A 19,721-nucleotide genomic window follows, 5' to 3' on the forward strand; every position below is an offset into this window, starting at 1 on the left:
GATATCCAGACATGGAGAGCCATTTTTGGACAAGCATGCAGCCTGACACATGGACACACGTGCGGAGGGCTTCACACCATGACTTCTCTGTATTCCCTCCAGGGCAGCAACCCCTCAGGGAGCCTGGGTCCCGGCTCCAACCCCTCTGCCCTGCCTTGGTCACTCCCAGGGCCTCCCACCAGCTCCACGGAGGAGAGGGAGGCTCAGAGCACCGTCCCGGCCATGCTGTGGTCCTCGAGGAACTGGGTGATGAGTCTGGGGGTCTGTGGGCCTGGCACAGGGTCCGCCCCCACTTCTGCGTCCTTCTCGTCCTCCTCCTTCCCCTGATCCTTGGAGAGTTACAGGAATACCTAGTGCTGGGCAGCCCAAGGAAACAGGAAGGGAGGTCAGCTGAAGGGTCTGGCCCCCAGCCCCACCTTTACCACCAGCCCTGTCCTGGCGCTGAGGTCACCTCCTCCAGCGTGGTCTGGCTCACAGAGAAGTCCTCCACACCGTGCTCTGTGCCACGTGCCGCCAGCTCTCCAAAGAGGTGCACCAAGGCGCAGCGCGCTCCCGGAGGCAGCTGGAAGCGCAGGCGGCCACCGTGCATCTTCCGTAGCTCGGCCCCCGGGAACCTGGCTGCCACGAAGGCTCGGACTGAGACTCGGACACCCGCAGGGTCAGCGTGTGGCAAGCCCTGAACCTAGGGTGGGGTAGGGTGGGGTGGGGTGGAGTCCCGCAGCCCGCTCTTCCCTAAGACCCACCCACACCACCCTCCAGCTCTCTCCTAGCCCCACCCCTATACCTGGCTCCTCTTGACCCCCTGCCCAACAGACCTGGCCCCAACCCCTGCTCGTCCTCGCCCCTCCTACATGCTCATCCCTTCTCTAACTCTGCTTCTCCCAGGCCCCGCCCATGCAATGCCACGCCCCAGTCCAATCTCTGGGCCACACCCACTTGCAGACCTTCTTGTGTCTCCGCCCATGGACCCACCCTCAGCCATCAGACCTCATCACCCCTCTCATCCTGGACAGTCCATGATGCTTGTCTCTCCCCCGCTGAGAGCCAACCTGGCCCCACTTGATCTCCCCTCCGGCCCCACCTACACCCCCACCCGGATCTGCCCGCACCCAGGCCTTGAAGCCTCACCCCACTCACCGGCCCTGGAGGTGCTGCGTGTTGACCAGGCAGCGGAACCGCCCGTTCATCATGATGGCCAGGTGCGTGCAGAGCGCCTCACTCTCCTCCATGCTGTGGGAGCCCGGAGCCGTGAGCTCTGGCCAGGCCTGGACGGGCGGTGCCAGGCACTGGGCTGCTCCTGCTGGGGACCCTCATCCTCCAGCTCTGGACCACCCTGTGCTCTGAACACTTCCTGTCAGGCCCAGACTGCTCTGTTCCCTGGGCCGGGTACCACCTCCATGTGTTCTCCCACTCAGGCCTGGCACCCTCCCCCAAGCGAGGACCATGCCATCCCCTGCGACCCTGTGCTCTGACAGTCTCTAGCTCGGGCCTGGTCCACCTTTCTCCCCAGGATGGAACACCTGGACCCGCAGACCCAGGCGTCCGGTTCGGGGCCCACCTGTGTGAGGTGGGCACCACGGCCAGAAGGCTGTTCCAGAGAAAATGCCGTGCGCCAGGGTCCGTGCCAGTGGTGGCTCATCCTGGGAGCAGGGAGATGCTTAAGCGGGGCCCCGCCCCGCCCCTACTCTGCGCACACGCCCCCCTGCCCTCCCCCTCACATACCAGAGAGACCACAGCTGGATCCCCCACCAGAGCCACGGCTGTCGCCAGTTTCCGCTTAGTTGCCACGGCTGTAGGTGCCCACGGGCCTGTCCGCACATTGAGGGAGGCCCAGGCGCCCCAGGCCCGAGCTTGCTGTCTGTGGCGGGACGAAGTGGGAGGAGCAGAGTGAGCATGTGGGGGGGGGGGGCCGGGTCAGAGTAGGGGGACCAGAGTGAGCAGGGGGGCCAGGATAGCGGGGGTCAGAGAATGGGGGGCCAGAGTGAGGAGGAGGGCCAGAATGAGGGGGTGGCAGAGTGAGCATGGGGGAGCAGGGTGAGTGGGAGGGGCTAGGGCGAGGAAGGGAGTGGAAGGTAACTAAAGAGGGTGGGGCCAGAGCGAGTACAGGGGCAGGACTGCTACCTGAGGGCGGGGCCAGAGTAAGGGAGAGGCAGGACCTGGCCCAGGGCAGGAAGCCACCAGGAAGCCCTAAGCTAGACGTGAGTAGGCGGGGCCATAGCCGAAGGGTCAAGGAGGGAAGGGGCGGGTCCCTAAGCAGGGAGGACAGTGGGAAAGGGAGGCAGACCCAAGTGAGTATGTAGGAGCTGGGGGAGGGCAGGGGCGGGGCCAGAGGACCAAGCGTGGGTGGACCTGGACTCAGGGTGTGGCCAAGGAGCACCAGGGTAGGTAGGCTACGGTCCAGGGGCGGGGTTGGGGGCGGAGACCGGAGGGGTTGGTTGTGGGAGTGTCACCTGGGCAACCTGGGCCTCGGGGACACCACGCAGGCGTGCAAACAGCTCCAGGTGCTCGCGGCCGGTCAGCAGCTCGAAGATGGCATCCAACTGAGGGCAGTAGCCCATGCGGCAGTGAGCTACGGCCGGTTCCCGGGCCACGCTGGGGATGGGGAACAGAGAACTTCAGGAACTAGCTGGGCCCCGGCCATGCTGGGGGCAAGCAGGGGTCTCAGGGCCCGCCCACCCACCCTGGTAAGGGACAGAAGGTGTCTCAGGGCCAGGTCAACCCTGCAGAGGTGTGGGGATCAGGGACTCAAGCCCCACCCGATCCGTGCATGCAAAGGCGAGGGGTGGGGAGGAACAAAGGCTCCAAAGCCCCTCACCTGTGGCCTGCCAGCACCACCTTGCCCCCGCTGGGCACCGTGTCCCCAGTCACCATGTGGAATGTGGACGTTTTCCCCGCTCCGTTCACGCCCAGCAGCCCAAAACACTGTGGGTACACCCAGAGACGGTACTCACAGAGGCCTGGACACTTGTGCCAGCATCTCTGATTTCTGGGGGTGGGTAACTCAGTTTCCACGTGGAGGGCTGTGGACAAGGGGACCCCTGGGGCAGATACTGGGGTGTGTGGGTAGGCATACAGCTGTCACACAGCAGGAATTCTGGTTGGCACGCAGTACGTATCCTATAAAGGTCACACACAGCCAGTGCTCCATAAATATCGAGGCAGGAGATTTCAGAATGTTTCCTGCCATGCAGTGGGTACCTGATGGCAATGGCACCTGCTGAGAATTCATGCTGGGTGTGCAGTCAGCCCACAGTGGAGAGGTTGGCTGCACACAGTAGGCACTTGCTAAAGAGTGACTACGACACTAACACACCACACATGTGCACAGGTATGTGTCAACCCCTAGTAGGTGGCCAGTAAACGGCCCACAGCAGAAAAGTTTGCACAAAGCAATTGCTTGAATGTGAACTGGTACAAAGCAGGTACCTACTAAATATTGGTCGTTAGCAAGTCCTTGATACATATATAGTAGGGGCTCAATAAATGCTGTTGATTTGATAAAAGTTGATCATCACAAAGGTGACATTCAATACACTTTTGGTACACACAAGGGGGGCTCAGTAATGCTTTAGTATATACAACTGGTACTCAATAAGTGCTAGCACATAGTACGTGCTTGATTAAGGTAGCAGGCATATGTATGGGGGCCCAATAGATGCTCAATAATAAATCTGTCCTCACTAGGATCTTATTAATACCTTATTGCACACAGTAGGGATCAATAAATGTAAGCATGCAGTAGGTGCTTAATGAGATTTGTTGGCTCAAAATAGGACTTCAAATATTGGCAGGCAGTAGGTACTCAATAAAAGTGCACAGTAGGTGCTCAATAAAGGGAAACAGGCTCACAGGAGGTGTTCAGTAGAAGGAGGTAGGCACAAACAGTACAGAGCACTGGGTGCACAGTAGGGCAGCCTCTCACCCCTGCACCAGGACCTCCACCCTGGACTTAACCTCACCAGGGGAGATCCCCAGACACAGGAGGTCGACAGCCAGTGTCCTCTGCCCAGGGTACACCTGGGAGGGATACAGGTCCATGAGAAAGGTGGGTGGGCCAGTGGGGGCCACCCAACCCAGCGCTCTGCACCCACCTTGGTCAGGTCCCTCAGCACCAACATGTCCCTCTCGGTGGCTCCTTGTGCCACCCGTGTCCGCTCATGGGCCACATCCTCATCCTCCTCTTCCAGGGCAGGCAGCAGCCTCAGCTTGGGTCTGAGGACAGAGACATGAGTGGGCCCAAAGCCAGATCCCAGCCCCTACCATCCTCCATGGTCCCCACTGACTGTGGCAGGAGGCAGTTGTGGTGCTGCAGCAGGAGTGTAAAGAGGAGGAAGATGGGCCCCTGTATCAACATGGCCAAAAGGTTCTTGCTGACGACCTCCCAGCGCAGGGGTGACTGGAACTGCCCATCTCCTGTGAGGACATGAAGGAGGGATTGGGTCATTTTAGGGGTTTGGTTTCTGGGCCTCTCCCCATTCAGGTCACCCTGGGTTCTTAAGGGAAAGGACCAAGCTGAATAGGCCACTCAACTGGGGTCTAATTGGCATGGAAAACAGCGGCATCGGGGCTTCCCTGGTGCCGCGGTGCTTAAGAATCCACCTGCCAATGCAGACGACACGGGTTCGAGCCCTAGTCCAGGAAGATCCCACATGCCGCAGAGCAATGAGGCCCACGTGCCACAACTACTGAGCCTGCGCTCTGGAGCTCGTGAGTCACAACGGCTGAGCCCGTGCACCTACAGCCCGTGCTCCGCAACAAGAGAAGCCACCGCAGTGAGAAGCCCGCGCACCGCAACAAAGAGTAGCCCCCGCTCGCCGCAACTAGGGAAAGCCCTCGCGCAGTGAAGACCCAACGCAGCCAATATATAAATTAAATAAATCTATTAAAACATATATATAAGAAAAAAAGAAAAGAAAAAGAAAACAGCGGTATCACCACCTCCCTTACTTAGAGCCTTAGACATTTTACGATGTGACCAAATGGAATTAGATTTTATGGCTGCTTTGCTGTACGTCTAACTTGGCCCTCAAGCCCTTGGGGGCCACCTAAGACCTCCAGGTCTCTTCCTGGGGGCTACTGTTTGTCCCTACCCTATAGAATTGACTCTCATCTGGCACTTCCCCACCTGGAGGGAAGTTCTCACCCAAGCGCTCAAAAGCGTCAGCCATGGCCTTGTTCCTCACCATGTCAATGAGCGCCCAGCCTAGGCAGAAGTGAGGAAAGATAAGGAAGACCCGTTTCAGGATCCAGCTCACCTCCTGTAACTTCTACTCAGGGGCAGGAAGAAGGAGGTGGGTAAGGGGCCAAGGCCGATGCCCAGTCCAACCCCAGCCCGAGGCCCAACCTTGTCGGGTCCTACCTGATCAGAGAAGAGCTCGAGCACAAAGGTGGCCATGCTGCCGTTGATGCCGATAAAGAGGCTGATGCAGGTGAGCACCATGTAGGCCATGCTGGGCATGGAGAAGAAGGAGGAGGGTGGGTACGTGAGTGGTGTGATTGACCATCTGAGGGGTAACAGGAGCCACTGTTACTGCCAGACAGGGGCTGAGCAGCCCTAAAAGTAATACAGATCTCCCTTCCTAATTCTGTGTTTTAGGCCTCTATAACGTGGATCAAGCCAAGATGAGCTTTTAAGGCCACCTCGGCACACCACTGAATTAGATCACACTTGGGGTCACTTCAGAGCTCCATACCCTCTCCTTAGGAGCTGCTACAGAGCCCCATCTCCCTCAACAGTGTTGGAGGGGTGGTGGTCAGTAAGAACAAACCCTGAAAGGCTAGGGGCCTCACTCATACAGTAGTAGCAACAACAGGAGGGCAGGCAGGTTGGCAGAGGCCACGTACGCCCTCTGCTGGAAGGTCAGAAAGATGAGCACCACGATGGACACTGGCACCAAGTAGTTACACTGCATTGGAGATGGCAGTTTCCCCCCTCAGTGTGCAGGGGTGGGAACTGGCACCCTCGGCACTGTGCCCCACCCTGACCTCCTCCCTGTGCTTTGGGTAGCAGGACATGAGGTCTCCCACAATCCCCAAGACTTTACTTGGGCCATCCTAGACAAGTCCCTGCCCAGAAAGGGCCAGAAGGGGCAGTGGCAAGTGGTGGCGGGGCCCCCACCCCTCCAGGCAGTCCCCGCACCATGTCCCAGAGAAAGTTCAAGGGTGAAGCTGGCCGGGACAAAGGACATGGCGAAGACCACACAGATGGAGACAAGCACGTCCACTGAGGAGGCCATTCTGGGGGCGAGAGTACATGAGCTGTTCAGAGGGGGAACTGTGCACACCACCGATGGGACAGAAGTCCTCAGGGCTGGGTATGGATGGGGGAGATGGCCTGAGCCATTTCGGGTCATTAGGCAGGGAGAGGTTTCCCAGGTCTCTAGTAGAATAAAAGTTGATGTGACGAGAATGTGCAGGCAGCTGGGGGAGACTGGAGCCCGTGGAGCCTGATGATGTCCCATTACCCTGGCCTAGGGAGCGGAGAGGGGCAGTTCCTGTTCCCCATTTACACAGCAAGAGCGTAGCAGAGCGTAAATCCAACTCCCATCGCCCCAAACAACAGAGAAACCAGCTGATGCTGGGGGGATACACAGAGCTGGGGGACTCACAGCGTGGCCTCAGACAGCTGCTCCTTGGTGAGGTTCAGGGGGTGATTGAGCATGGTGCTGCTGTGGGCACGGTGGGCGGGGCTTGGCGGCAGGCGGGCAAGTAGGAGAGCGTTGTTGGCTCCGTTGACAAAGGCCACCACGGCATGCCAGCCCTTGTTGTTGAACCAGATCTGTGGTAGGGTCAGGGCCAAGGGGTCAGCGTGCGGGGGTCAGACCTACGCCCAGCAGCGCCAGCCCACCACTCCCAGTTCCCACCTTGAGGCCATCCTGAATGTCCAGACCAAGAGCCCATGCTGTAAGGTTGTTCAGGATGCGGTCGAGGGCCCCGCCCAGTTGGGGGCTCAGCAGTGCCCGCAGCTCCTCCACAGAGCGGCCCACCTCAAGCCCCGAGGGCAGGCCCGGGTCTCGGCCCCCCAGGGAGAAGCCCCCATACCTGTGAGGCAGTGGAGGAGGGGCAGCTGAGGGTCGGGGAGGATGGGGTGGCAGGCCTCCCAGCAGGCAGGCAGAGGGCACAGGAATGGAGCCCAGGCAGGGGACACTCCTCACCTGACCTCGTTTACCCACTTCTTGGTCTTCAGGCTGTGATAGAGACAGACACACAGACAGAAAGATGAGTGAGACAGAGATAGAGAGATGCTAGGGAGTTGATTTGGGTGAGATAAATAGAAACGATGAGGTATGGAGGGCTCCTAGGAAGCCCCAGCTGGGAACCCCAGGCTGGACATCCCCCTCTCCCCAACCTCCCCCAGGAACAGAACACTTCCTCCACCTGAGGACCCATGCTACGGCCGGGCACGCCAAGTCCAGGGCAGTGCTCACCCTTGGCGTACCAGGCGTGGGTAGGTCTTGACCAGGAAGTCAGACAGTTTCCGGCCTGTTAGGTTCTGGACCACTTTGCCCGAGTTGGTCGGTGCCTGGGGAGGCGGGGGGCAGCCGGCCACAGCAGGACAGTCGGGCAGCAGGCGGTGGGCACCAGGCTGGCTGCACTGGCAGGCAGGGGACGGAGACTCCGGAGTCCAGCTGCCACTGGCCAAGACCTTAGCCACATCTGCAGGAACCTCGGGCACCGAGAACTGGCAGACGGCAGGCTGCGTGCACTCAGGTGCCCTGCGGGCGTGGGTGCAGGGCTGGGGCACCCGGCTTCCAGGGTTCCTGGAATGTGGGGGCGCCCAGCTCCCAAGCAGGCATGGGGGATACCCAAGGCACCCTGAGGCCCACTGGCCAGAGCCCAGATAGGGAAACTGAGACCAGAGAGGAGAAAGGTCCAGGCTGGCGGGCCCTCACCTGTTGGAGTTATTTTTCAGGTAAGCCTCCTCCAATCCGGCCTCTTCCCGCAGCACCTCGAGCAGGCGGGCACGTTCAGGGTCCCCTGGGGCATCCTCGCTGCACAAAGGGGGCGCAGGTCAGGGCTGTACCCACAGGCTCCTGGCGCTCCCACCACCAGGCCCCTCTCCTCTGCACCCACCTGAAGAAGGACACTTGGGAGCCATACATGCTGGGACTGAGCTGCAGAGCTGGGTAGTATCCGAAAGGAGGCATGATGAGGCTGAACACCAGTGCCAAGCCGACGAAGAGGGCAGGCAGCCCAATCTGAAGGACCAGCCCATCAGCTGCCCTCCTGGCCTGCCCTCCAAGCTTGCCTGCACCCTTCCCTGATCCCGCTCTGGAACCATCCATGGATCCCCAGTGCTTTCAGAAAGTGTTCAGAGTAGGGGATACACCTGGGGTTAGGCTGTTGAACTAGGTCACAGAGTGGAGAACAGGCACTCAGGGTCCCCCACACGCCCTCCCTCGTGCCTGGCCCCCCTCACCTGTGTGAACAGGCCACAGCGGCTGCAGCGGGCAAGCAGGAAGCGCTTGAGAAGCAAGGCCCAGAGCTGCTGGTGGGCCAGCACCTAGCCATGTACACAGCCTGCGGCGTCTGGCCCAGAGCTCTGCAAGGCCTGTGTCTCGGGGGCAGATCCCGCTGTGAGGGATAGGAGGGTCAGTGCTCATGCCCCGGGGACCAGGAGGGGCCACAGGGCCGGGTGGGGACAACTCACCCAGCCCCCCATTCTCCAGGGCTGATTCCTCTGGCAGAATCTGCAGCCTTGCAGTCGCATCCAGATGAGCAATGCCTGAGCACAGGTGCTACCTGGGCCTACCATCTGTGGAGTTACCAGTGTTGGGGTCAGGTTCAGGGTCAGGGTTAGCGTTCAGCCTGGGGTCTGGGCTAACGTCAAGGTTCACAGTGGAGGGGTCAGGAATCACGGGTGGAGGTCAGGGCTATGCCTTGGGCCACGTCAGCCAGGGATGGGGACTTGGTCTAAAGTCAGGTCCAGCTCTGGACCAGGTTGAGGGATCAAGACAGAGACCTGCGGCCGCACCCCCTGGGCCTGTGTCCACAGCACAGTCCTCCGCCACCTTCAGGAAGATCTGGGGAGACGAAGCAGGGCGCTCAGAGCCTGGGGACACAGGGGAGGGAGGGAGACTCGAGAGCCACCACCTCTCATACACTGGGGGTCCCCAGGCCTCCCGGAGGGCCCCTGAGTCTCCAGGCTTCTGTGGGTGCCCTGACTCCACCCTGGGACACCCAGCTGTCAATAGGCAGACTCCTCTTCATCCTTCCAAGCACCACCTCCTCCAGGCAGCCCTCCTCCCGGCACCCCCACACCTCCCCCAGGAGCCACACCTCCTCCAGGCTGGTGTCGGAGATCCCGAAGCCGGCCAGTCCCAGCTTCCCCAACCGCTGGTCCAGCTCGCAGAAGAGCTCAGTGAAGCTACTGTCCGGGGCGCCCTGGTAGGGCAGCGCCAGCACCAGCTCGTGTGGCAGCTCTTTGACCAGCCGTGCCCCGGGCACGTGGCTCTGCACCAGGGCCAGCAGCTGAGCATGTCAGGGGCCCTGGAGGCGTGGGCAGCCGTGGCTCCTGCCCCGCCCCTCCTATCCCTGCCCCCCTGGAGAAGGGGCTTGGGTGATCCATGAGGGACCTGTCCCTGAGGGCAGAGGACGTCAGGATTAGGTACCCAAGGGCAGGACTTGACCCTGGGTCAGAGCCAGAGTCCACCCAGGGTTGGAGTCCAGGAGTAGGTCCATGTGTCGGCTCAGCCTGGGGTCAGGAGTCAAGCCTGGGGTTGTGAAGTCCTGTTACCCTGAACCAAGCCACTACCACCCAACAGCCCCTCACTCTGGCTCTCCCACCCCGGCCCTCACTGGCAGTGCTGGCCTGGCTGCCTGGCTCCCTTTCCTGCCCAAGATCCATGTTGTCCTTCAAGTCAGTGTCACCCTGCGGGCAGGGCTGGCCAGAGCCTTGAGAGACAGTAGATGGAGGTCAGCTCCAGCCCTCACTTTTTTTTTTTTTTTTTTTTTTGCGGTACGCAGGCCTCTCACCACTGTGGCCTCTCCCGTTGCAGAGCACAGGCTCCGGACGCGCAAGCTCAGCGGCCATGGCTCACGGGCCCAGCCGCTCCGCGGCATGTGGGATCTTCCCAGACCGGGGCACGAACCCGTGTCCCCTGCAACAGCAGGCGGACTCTCCACCACTGCGCCACCAGGGAAGCCCAGCCCTCACCTTTTTGCTGGTGGCCAGGGCTGGGGGACCCTTCACCAGTGTCAGGTAGTATCTGGAGACCAAATGACACCACAGGAAGAGCGGGGAGCCACAGCAGCACAAGCAGCCACCCGCCACCACTGCCACACGGTCTCCCAACAGCTCTGCCTCATCCAGGTGGTGGGTGGAGAGGATCAATGTGCAATCTGGGCATGGGACCCAACCCACTCATGCCATCAGGCTGCCAAAGCTGTGGTCTCTGCCCCATGCAGTGAACTCCTACTCATCCCTCAAAACCCCATCCCCCAACACCTCTTTGTCAGAAACATCTTCTGGCCTCTCAAGCAGAATCCAGGGGAACCTCAGGCCACCCCCTATTCTTACCATCATGGTATTTGAGCGGCAGCTCCCGAATACCTCGACAGAAAGCAGGGTCCACACCAGCTGTGGGCTCATCCAAGATAACGACTTGGGAGCCACCCACAAAGGCAATGGCCACTGAAAGCTTCCACTGAATCCCACCTGGGTTGGGACAGGGGTTGGGATCTCAACAGGACCCACAGGCTTGGGCAGGGCTACCTCCCTTCTTCCTGCGCCTCTCCCTACCCACCTGGACCTCAGTTCCTGTCTCCTCTGGCATCCCCCCATCCTCAGGATAAAGCCCTAGCCCCCTCCCCATCCTCATCTCTGCAGACCCAAAGGCTCCTCCCCAGAGAGGTGGCGAGTCTGTGCATGCCGCTTGGGGACCAGTCCCACATCCCACATCAGACGGTCCTGCTCGGGGCCCACGGCAGCTGCACTCAGACCCTTTAACCGCCCATAGAACCAGACGTGCTCATCCACAGTCAGCCTGTGGCCATGGGCAAAAGACAGGGTGGCTACCATGGTGGGCAGGGGCCCAGAGAGCACCCAGCCCCCCATTGCCATGCCCCAGGCCCACTGAGACGCACATGTCAAACAGCACACTGTACTGTGGGCAGACTCCCAGGTGGGGCTGGATGGCTGCCATGTTGGATCGGACATCGTGGCCCAGGACACAGGCGGAGCCAGCAGTGGGTGGGAAGAGGCCGGTTAGGATGGACCTGGGGGTGCGGGGATCGCAGAGCAGCTGCCCCTTCAGAGGGGGAAACTGAGGTTCCCAGAGAAGAAGCACCAGCACATATAGGGCACCTACTGTATGCCCAGACCGAAGGAGTATTATGTTCCCATTTTACAGGGGAGGGAAAGTGAGGCTCAGAGAATATACTTATCGCCTACCTATTGTGTATCCAAAGTGAACTTGCGGGGGGGGACCCAAAGTGAACTGGGGAGGGGGGTATCCTGTCCTCACTGTACAGACAGGGACCTTCTGACCCCAGATGTCCTTCCCCTTGAACAGGTGTGCAAGCTGAGGCCCTGGGGGGCGGGGAGAGAGGAACTGGGGGGGAGGGGAGAGACGGCTGCTCACAGAGTTGTCGTCTTGCCAGCCCCATTGTGGCCCAGGAAGGCGGTGATGAGGCCCTGGTAGAAGTCCAGGCTGAGCCCGTGCAGGGCTGGCTGTGGGTTACCAGGAAAGCGCTTTTCCAGGCTCCGTATGGAGACTCCTGGAATCAGGCCAGGGGGCGCCTCTTCCACCAGTATTGGGGAAGGAGGGCAGACTCAGCCATGGGAGCCCCTGGGGTCCTGGGGGCTGTTCAAGCTGGTCTGTGGAGTCGGGGACTTGTGGGGCAGGGGTCTGTAGGAGTTAGGGGAGCCTCAGGGGGCCTGGAGGACTAGGGGTGTCCAGAGGATTGGGATCCGTGGGAACCTGGGTTTTGGGGGGGCCTGGGAATCCAGACAGGGAAGTGGCTGCTAAGGTCTGTCAGGCCTCACCCTTGGGGTCCTGTGGGGCAGGGGGCTGGGCACTTGGAGGTCTGAGGCCCAAACCAGTAGCTCCTCCAAAAGGGAAAGTTCCACGGTTCGGGGATCCCGTACTCGCCTGTGGGGAGTAGTACTCAGTTACCGCTTGAGCCCATTCCCCTGGTGTGTGCCGGCTGCTGGCCATACCCCTGGGATTAGGGTATCCAGGTAGGAAGTAATCAGGAAGCCCCGCCCACCCGCCCCAGACCATCCCTCAAACGCAGCCACCTGTGCGCATGTGCTCAGGTGCCAGGAATCCCCACCCTCTCACCTCCGGCTTCCAGACCCCTAAGCCCCGCCCCATCCTGGGCCCCGCCCCTCAGCCCAGCCTCCCTGGCGCCTGTGCACCTCTTACGGCCCACCTGGGCACACAGCCTCCAGGTACCAAGTGACGAGGCCGTAGAGCGCAGCGTCGAGCAGCAGAAGACCCGAGACCTGGGCCAGGCTGAAGACATCGGCTGTAGGCCCAGTGCCCACGCTGTGCCACTGCGCGCCCTCGCCCTGCTCCTCCAGCAGTGCCAGGCTCTCGCAGCCGAAGCCGAAGGCCACGGGCAACAGAAGGCTCTGCGGGTTGGGGCAGGTAGGTATGTGGGTGGAAAGCAAGGGCAGCTAAGGGTGCCTTGCACCCCTGCACCCCACCCGACCCGGCTCTCACCGCGGCCACACGGCCGCCCACTGGGCAGTTGGTCCCCCCAGGCCACGCACAGCACGTAGAGCAGATAGAGCACGAAGTAGGCGGGGCCCCCGCAGGCGGCTGCCAGGTTGGCTCGGGAGAAGCAGGCGCTCAGAAAGAAGCTCTGGACCACCGTGGCCACCTTGAAAGCCGCCAAGAACGGGAAGGGCACCACCGCGTGGCTGTAGGGGAGGATGTCCCCGAGCTACAGGGAGGCAAAGACAGCTGGAGGGAGCGCACGGATTCGCCCAGGGACGCGCAACCCCGCGAGGCGCCCCCTGCCTGTTACCCTCCCGCGTACACGTGCACCCATTCTGGAGCCGGGAAGGCCGGGGTGCGCCCACCTTGAGCACCAGCATGAGCAACGCGGTGCTGAGAAGGAAGGGCCCGAGACAGCTGAGGAACCAGCCCAGCCAAAGCACGGCGCCACTGAGCCCCATGGCGCGCATCGTGCAGCACAGCCTCGTCTCCTTCTCACGCACCACAGCCTTCACAGTCAGCGCCACCGAGTAGATCCAGGCCAGCATCAGGAAGAGTGGCAGTGACCGGCTCAGCACGCGCAGGAACCTGGGGCAGTGGGCAGCTGGGGTGGAGGCCGGAGACCCCGCGCTGCCCCCATCTGGCACGAGGGTGCGCGCACTGGGATCCCAAGGTGAGGCCAGCCGAGGACATTTGTCCTCCCTTATCATCAGACCCTTGATAGCGCCTCAGGGTTCTGGCTGTTAGGCCACGTTCTCCCAGCTCCCGGAGACCCCCGACCCTCAGGAATCCCTGCTCCTCCCGCTACAAGTCACGGAGAGTGGTCCCTCTAAACTGTAGTTCTCAGCCTTGCCTGCGTGAATATTCCAAACGGAACCCTGGCCGCACCCTGAGACCCGGGTCTGGCATCTGGGTGAGGAGGGGGCACTCACGCGTCGGCCACGTAGCACGGGTAGGGCATCTGCTGCAGGTAGAGGCCGGCGCGGGGCGCGGCTCCAGTGAGCACGCTGCGCGCTCCAGCAGGTCCTGCAGGTACACGAAGCCGCCCCACACGTAGCGCAGGTCCATCAGCGCGTCAGCAGCCGCACCGGGGTCCCAAAATCTGAGGCGAGTATGGGAGTGGCTGGGACCTGCCCATCACAACTTTAGTTCCGCCCTCACCTGCCTCCTCAATTACGCACGAAGCCCCACCTGCCAAGCGCTCTTTTTTTTTTTTTTGCTGTACGTGGGCCTCTTACTGTTGGGGCCTCTCCCGTTGCAGAGCAGGCTCAGCTGCCATGGCTCACGGGCCCAGCAGCTCCGCGGCATGTGGGAATCTTACCGGACCGGGGCACGAACCCGTGTCCCCTGCATCGGCAGGCAGACTCTCAACCACTGCGCCATCAGGGGAGCCCCAAGCGCTCTAATCTTATCCCAGAAGCCGAGGGTTGAGCCCGCGCCTGCCAAGCCCTTGGCCGCGCCCCTCACACCATAGGCTCCGCCCACCACAGGCCCCAATTGGTCTAAGGAGTGTTGGGCTCCACCTACCAAGGTCTATGGCAGGTGGGATGCTCCCTGGCATCCCCATTCCCTCGGCCCCGCCCCACAAGGCCCCCCACCTGTCCCTGATCTTATTGGCTCTTGTGACGTCATCGATGTCCATGCGGATCTTGATGCGCACATGGCCAGGGCCTGGGGACTGCGAAGAGTCCGGGAAGTCCTTGGGCTCGGAGGGCAGCTCCAGGGCCCGCTCCACCAGGGCAGCCTCTGAGGGCGCAGCCTCCAGCTTGTCCAGAGTCACGCACTGGGAGGGGCTTGGGCGTGGGTCCGAGGTCCCAGGGTTCTCCTCTGGACCTGAGGGTGGAGCCGCGTTTCCTCCTAGGAGTCCCACAGCAGGGCTGCCCCTCCCCTCAAAGAGATTTCCCCAGGTGGGCGGCCCCTCACTTCCATCACACGGCCCAGTGTGCCCACCACGTGTCCCATATCAGCATGGGCCTCATGCCAGCTGCAGCCACCACTTCGGGGGTTCAGAAAGGCACGAAGAGCCTCCCCCCGGTCCTGGCCTCCAGCTCCTGGCTGCCTTCTTCCTGTGACCTGCAGGAGCCTCTGGGGGGTGTCAGGGAAGGTGGGAGTCTGTTTCGGGCATTCAGGGCCTGTCACCCCTCTTCCCATCCCTGCGGCCGGAGTTCACCATGGATACCACTTCCCAGCTCCACACCCTTGCCCAGAAAGCCCTGCCCTTTGCTCAAATCCTCAGCAGGGCATGACTCTGCTGCCCGGCATCCTGGCCCCACCTGCAGCCGGCGCTGTCGTTCGCGAAGTTCAAGAGCTGGGCGCCCAGCAGCTCCCACACCTCCTGGATGCCCTTCAACAGCGGCAGCCCCTGGAAGGTTCGGTTCACCTGCAGGAGGCGGGCGCCGAGGTCTATGCCGGCCTTGCCTGTTCACGACCCTTCCCCCCTCTGAGGACCACTGCCCACCCCTCCTGCTTCCCCCCCTCTGCTCCATCCTGTGCCTCTGAGCGCTGTCTGTAACCTGGCAAACTCTTACCCCTTCTAGACCCCGCTTCCCGGACCCAGCCCAGGGGCCGCCCGTCTCCTGGTCAGGGCCCTCCCGCTGGCCTGGCCCTCCCCGCCCTGGTCTGAGGCCGGGACATGGGACCCCTCCCACCGTCACCTGGGCCGTGAGCTGAACACTACTTTCCCCAGGACCAGCGGCTTCAGGCGCCTCCAGAGCTGGTGCGACAGGAGATGGGCGTCCAGGGCCCCCACCAGCTCAGTGCGGGTGGAGCCTATCGCCGAGGGGTGCACCATGAGACCCTGTGCCCGCCCACGTCCTGGCCCCACCTCCCCTGCTGGGAAGCCAGCTCAGCCACTCAGGCTGTGGTGTGGCAGGGCCCGTGCCGCTCCTGCCACACCAGCTCCTTCAGGTCACTGGCCTCGTACCGGCTTGCTGGGCTCCCGGCACTGCACAGGGCTTCTGCCACCGCCTCCAGGGGGCCACCTGGCCCTTGGGGTCTCCACAGCAGTGCCCACAGCTCCACCAGGCCAGGCGGCGCCAGGAGCTGGAGACGGGTCACCAGAGGGCCCGGGCAGGCTTCCCTTCCACGTGGTCCCACCGCCAGGCCTTAACCAGGGCAGGGGACTCCACCAGGAGCACCCTCTCCCTCTCTTTCTGCCCAAGTGCCCCCCAAAACCTACCAAAGATAGGTGCCTGGGGCTGCCCTGTCACCTCCCCTTCCAGGCAGCCCACCCAATTTCCTGGCTGGGGTAGAGGCTGCGCGGGCCTCTTATCTCCTGAGCCAGGTCTTCTGCTGCTTCCACAAGGCTGTCTAAGGAATCCTGGGCCTGGCCCAGCACAAACGCCAGGGATTCCTGGGGAGAAAGATGACAAGGTGACAACGACGTTCACTGCTGTCGCACCAGGGGTCCAGTACCTTGCTAAGTTCCCAGGGGGTCCATACTATCATAGGCCCCGTTTTACAAACAGGGAAACTGAGGCTGCTAGAGGCAAATGGGCTTGTTCAAGGTCTCAGGGCTGGAGTATCTCAGGCCCTCCCAGGCACAGGCCTGGAGGCTGGCCCACGAGGGGCAGGGCGGGACTCCACGAGAACAGCGTCCAGGGCTCCAGCTGGCCTTGCCCTGCCCCACCTCACCCCTTGCGTCAGTGTCCTTAGCAGCTCAGTGGCCAGGGACGGTCCCTCCTTGGGCTAGTCACTCAGCTGAGCCCAGGCTGAGGGAGTAAAGCACAGAAGCCCAGGGTTAGGCAAAGCTTAAACCGAGACACGCCCCACCCCGTGCCTATTTCACAGCCCAGCAAGCGGAGGCAGGTGGGTGCTCAGAGCCCGGCCCCGCCCGGCCTGCCATGGGCCCTGCCTTCTCACCTGCTCCGCGTGCAGCCCTCAGCGAAGGCATCAACTGCCTCAGGCTAGCCAGCATCCTGTGGGCATCTGCCAGGAGCCGGGAGACCCTGGGGACAGAGAGAGGGCGGGAGGCGGTGGCCGGCCGCCCCCGCTGCCACCGGCTTACAGGGAGTCCTGAAGGTGCTGAGGACGCCAGGCTCCTCGGTGGGCATGGGCCGTGGGAAACAGGTGTTGCTCATGTTGCAGATGAGGCCCTAGAGTCAAGGGACGGTACCCGCTGACGGCAGCGGCTTGTTGGGGAAATGGCCTGCGGGGACGCCGGACGTGGGCTTCTCGTCTGAGTCCCCAGCGTGAGGACAGCCCCGGCGACAGAGTGCTCCCTCTCAGCCATGATTCGAGTGCCCGGCCTGTGCTCCGGACTCTCCCTGGGGCCCCTGTGCACGGGGTGACCACTGCTAACCCTAACCCTAACCCCAAAGTGCTGGACGTTGGGAGGCTTACATTCATGCTGCCCAAGTTGGGGGTGGGAATGGCGTGCGGCCACATCAGCTCCACCAAGAGCTGCAACTGCGGGGGCAGAACAGGCGGGGGGGGGAGTGGGGGACCGTGGGGGGCGCCCGGGCCGCCCCTCCCTGGCCCACCCGACCAGACATTACCGGCTGCCGCCTGCGGTACAGGAAATTCTTCCAAAGCAGCATCAGCTGTGTCCGGGAGGCCATGGTGGGAATGGACGGGAGACAGGACTCGGGTCAGGCTGAAGTCGTACTGTGCGGCTGCGGGCAACTCCCTGTTCCTCTCTGAACCTCATCATCTCTCTATCGAGCAGGGTTCCTGGAAGCTCTGCTTAGAGCCGAGCAAACAGTCCGCGCTAATTAAAGGGGCTCCTGTCTCCCCAGAGGGGCGGAGTAAGCCAATGGGAGCCCTGCCCGAATCCATCCTCGCATCTCATTGGTTGAGGGGCCCAGGGCTGCAGCTGGGGGCCCAAAGGCGATCAATTAATCCTGCAGGTGGTGGAGCCTAGGCTTAACTCTCTCCTCACCAGGCTCCACCCTAAGCCCTACTGGTGGGGCCTCCAGGTTCTGTCCCCCAGCCTCATCCCTAACCCGGGGAAGGATTCCCTTCCCCCACCCCACCCCACCCCGCGCTCTTCTCCAATGATAATAGCAACGAGTATTTTACACGACTGGCTGGAAGAGGGGCCACCCCAGGCCCCCAGAGAGACAGGCAAGTTACCCAGCTGGAGGCAGGGCCCCAGCTCTGCCCTCCCCTCACGTAGTATTCTTCCGCTCAGAAGACCCACAAGATCCAGAAAATGAGTAAAGAGCAGGGGCGGCGCCTGGAACCAGCGATTCCTGATCCTGTTCCTTGCTTGGAACCGTCCAGCCTGGCCTACTTCATCATTGTACAGATGGGGAAACTGAGGCCGCCAGAGGGGCAGGGAGTGGACCCAGGACCCCTGACTCTCACTCCAGGACTCTCCTTTACAAGTGGGACCTGCGGGGAACAGCCTCTGTTTCTGTATTGGTAAAACGGAGCAGAGAGCTTAGCGACGTACTAATGGGGAGAGGGGCTGCAGGTGTAGGTTGGTGAGTCTGATGCCCATACCTCCCCGTGGAGAATTAGTGATCAATTCTGCCGCACCCAACACTCCCCGGCAGGGTGTGAAGGTGAGTAGCAGTCTGGAGTCGGGCCTCACCCCTGATTTCCCACGGAATCTGCCTCCTTCCCACCCATCCGCACCCCCGCATCCTCGAGTCTCAGGGCCTTCCTCTCTCTCCGGGACACTCCCACCGTTCCAGCCCCCAACTCTTGCCTCCTTCCCTCCTCCCGACAGCGGCTGGGGAGAGCGGCTCCTTTAAGAGGAGCCCTCGGGGCTTCCCTGGTGGCGCAGTGGTTGAGAGTCCTCCTGCCGATTCAGGAGACTCGGGTTCGTGCCCCGGTCCGGGAAGATCCCACATGCTGCGGAGCGGCTGGGCCCGTGAGCCATGGCCGCTGAGCCTGCGTGTCCGGACCCTGTGCTCCGCAACGGGAGAGGCCACAACAGTGAGAGGCCCGCGTGCCGCAAAAAAAAAAAAAAAAAAAAAGAGGAGACCTCGCAGCGGGCGCGGCACCGCGGCAGCGACCTGTACCTGGCGTCCCGCGCCCCGGCCTGGCCCCGCCCCACCCCATCCGCTCCCATTGGCTTCCATAGCCGCCATTCAGAGGCCGGGCCAACCGGAGCCGCGCGCGCCGACGGGGGAGGCGGGGTCATAGCCGGGCCGCGCTGAGCCGGGTTTCTTAAAGGGATCGCTCGCCTCTTGCTGCAGCACCCCAAGGAGGAGGGGCGCCCGGCTCACCCCACGCGGGTTGGCCTCCGAACACACCGGCCAGGCCCACGTTGCATAGCCGCCTGCAATACCGCAGCTCCTGGTCTCAGGAGGTCCCTTTCTCCCCACTCTCCCTCCAGCCCTAGCCAAACTCGCCCTAATACTCTGGGACTCCATTTGCCCATCCAGAAAATGGGGGTTCGACTAGAGTCATCATTTGTTCATTCATTCATTCCACAAACATTCCTCGGTCCTTACAGTGGGTCAGGCGATGGCAGAAGTGGGAGGGGGCCCTCAACATCCTAAGATTAGAATCTTGGGTCACGATGGTGACACTGATTTGGAAGAAACCTCCAGATGTTTCCCCCTCCAGAAAATTGGGTATATTTCACAAGGTCTTAATGAAACATGTGTGTGGATCCACAGCTCTGAAGGTGCTGGGAAAGGTGAGAAGGGTGGGAAGGGCTCCATGAAAGGAGAGTTTGGGGGCTTCCCTGGTGGCACAGTGCTTGAGAGTCCGCCTGCCGATGCAGGGAACATGGGTTCGTGCCCCGGTCCGGGAAGATCCCACATGCCGCGGAGCGGCTGGGCCCGTGAGCCATGGCCGCTGAGCCTACGCATCCCGAGCCTGTGCTCCGCAATGGGAGAGACCACAACAGTGAGAGGCCCGCGTACCACAAAAAATAATAATAATAAATAAATAAAAAATAAAGAAAAAAAAGAAAGGAGAGTGTTGTTGTTGTCACTGGGGCTTTAAGGATGAATAGGAGTTTGCCAGAAGGGAACTCCGGGACGAGTAAATGCACAAAGGCCTGGAGGCTGGATGAAGCCACCGTCCTGAGGACCTACTTACAGGTTTGCCCTTTGCCCCACCCCCAGGTCCCCCCCAACCCCAGATCCCAGGACCCCA

The 19,721-nt window shown here is 61.8% G+C and overlaps 1 protein-coding gene across 1 annotated transcript; it reads right to left on the reverse strand.

The window, feature by feature from the left end:
* Positions 1-98: 98 nt before the first annotated feature.
* On the reverse strand, positions 99-19,675 carry ABCA7 (ATP binding cassette subfamily A member 7). Its single transcript, XM_089905817.1, is given in 52 exon segments — positions 99-350; positions 452-627; positions 630-682; positions 1,138-1,230; positions 1,559-1,634; positions 1,719-1,779; positions 1,781-1,858; positions 2,451-2,592; positions 2,816-2,922; positions 4,092-4,212; positions 4,284-4,413; positions 5,144-5,267; positions 5,360-5,504; positions 5,791-5,906; positions 6,051-6,237; positions 6,609-6,778; positions 6,864-7,041; positions 7,155-7,187; positions 7,428-7,715; positions 7,893-7,991; positions 8,074-8,198; positions 8,420-8,574; positions 8,651-8,755; positions 8,963-9,023; positions 9,280-9,581; positions 9,808-9,871; positions 10,157-10,341; positions 10,520-10,657; positions 10,831-10,985; positions 11,086-11,217; positions 11,583-11,772; positions 11,987-12,029; positions 12,031-12,092; positions 12,376-12,577; positions 12,669-12,692; positions 12,694-12,891; positions 13,031-13,253; positions 13,598-13,673; positions 13,676-13,767; positions 14,264-14,448; positions 14,589-14,748; positions 14,939-15,045; positions 15,298-15,461; positions 15,545-15,709; positions 15,939-16,017; positions 16,299-16,375; positions 16,527-16,612; positions 16,672-16,681; positions 16,684-16,812; positions 17,007-17,042; positions 17,045-17,072; positions 17,162-19,675. Coding segments are annotated over 52 exon segments (6,345 nt in total). The 5' UTR covers positions 17,225-19,675; the 3' UTR covers positions 99-203.
* Between the last annotated feature and the right edge of the window lie 46 nt (positions 19,676-19,721).

The sequence above is a fragment of the Delphinapterus leucas genome, unplaced genomic scaffold (genome assembly GCF_059928025.1).
Source record: "Delphinapterus leucas isolate spDelLeu-1000000601 "Yukka" unplaced genomic scaffold, BTC_Dleu_Yukka2 spDelLeu_asBTCV2_sq25, whole genome shotgun sequence".
Classification (NCBI taxonomy): domain Eukaryota; kingdom Metazoa; phylum Chordata; class Mammalia; order Artiodactyla; family Monodontidae; genus Delphinapterus; species Delphinapterus leucas.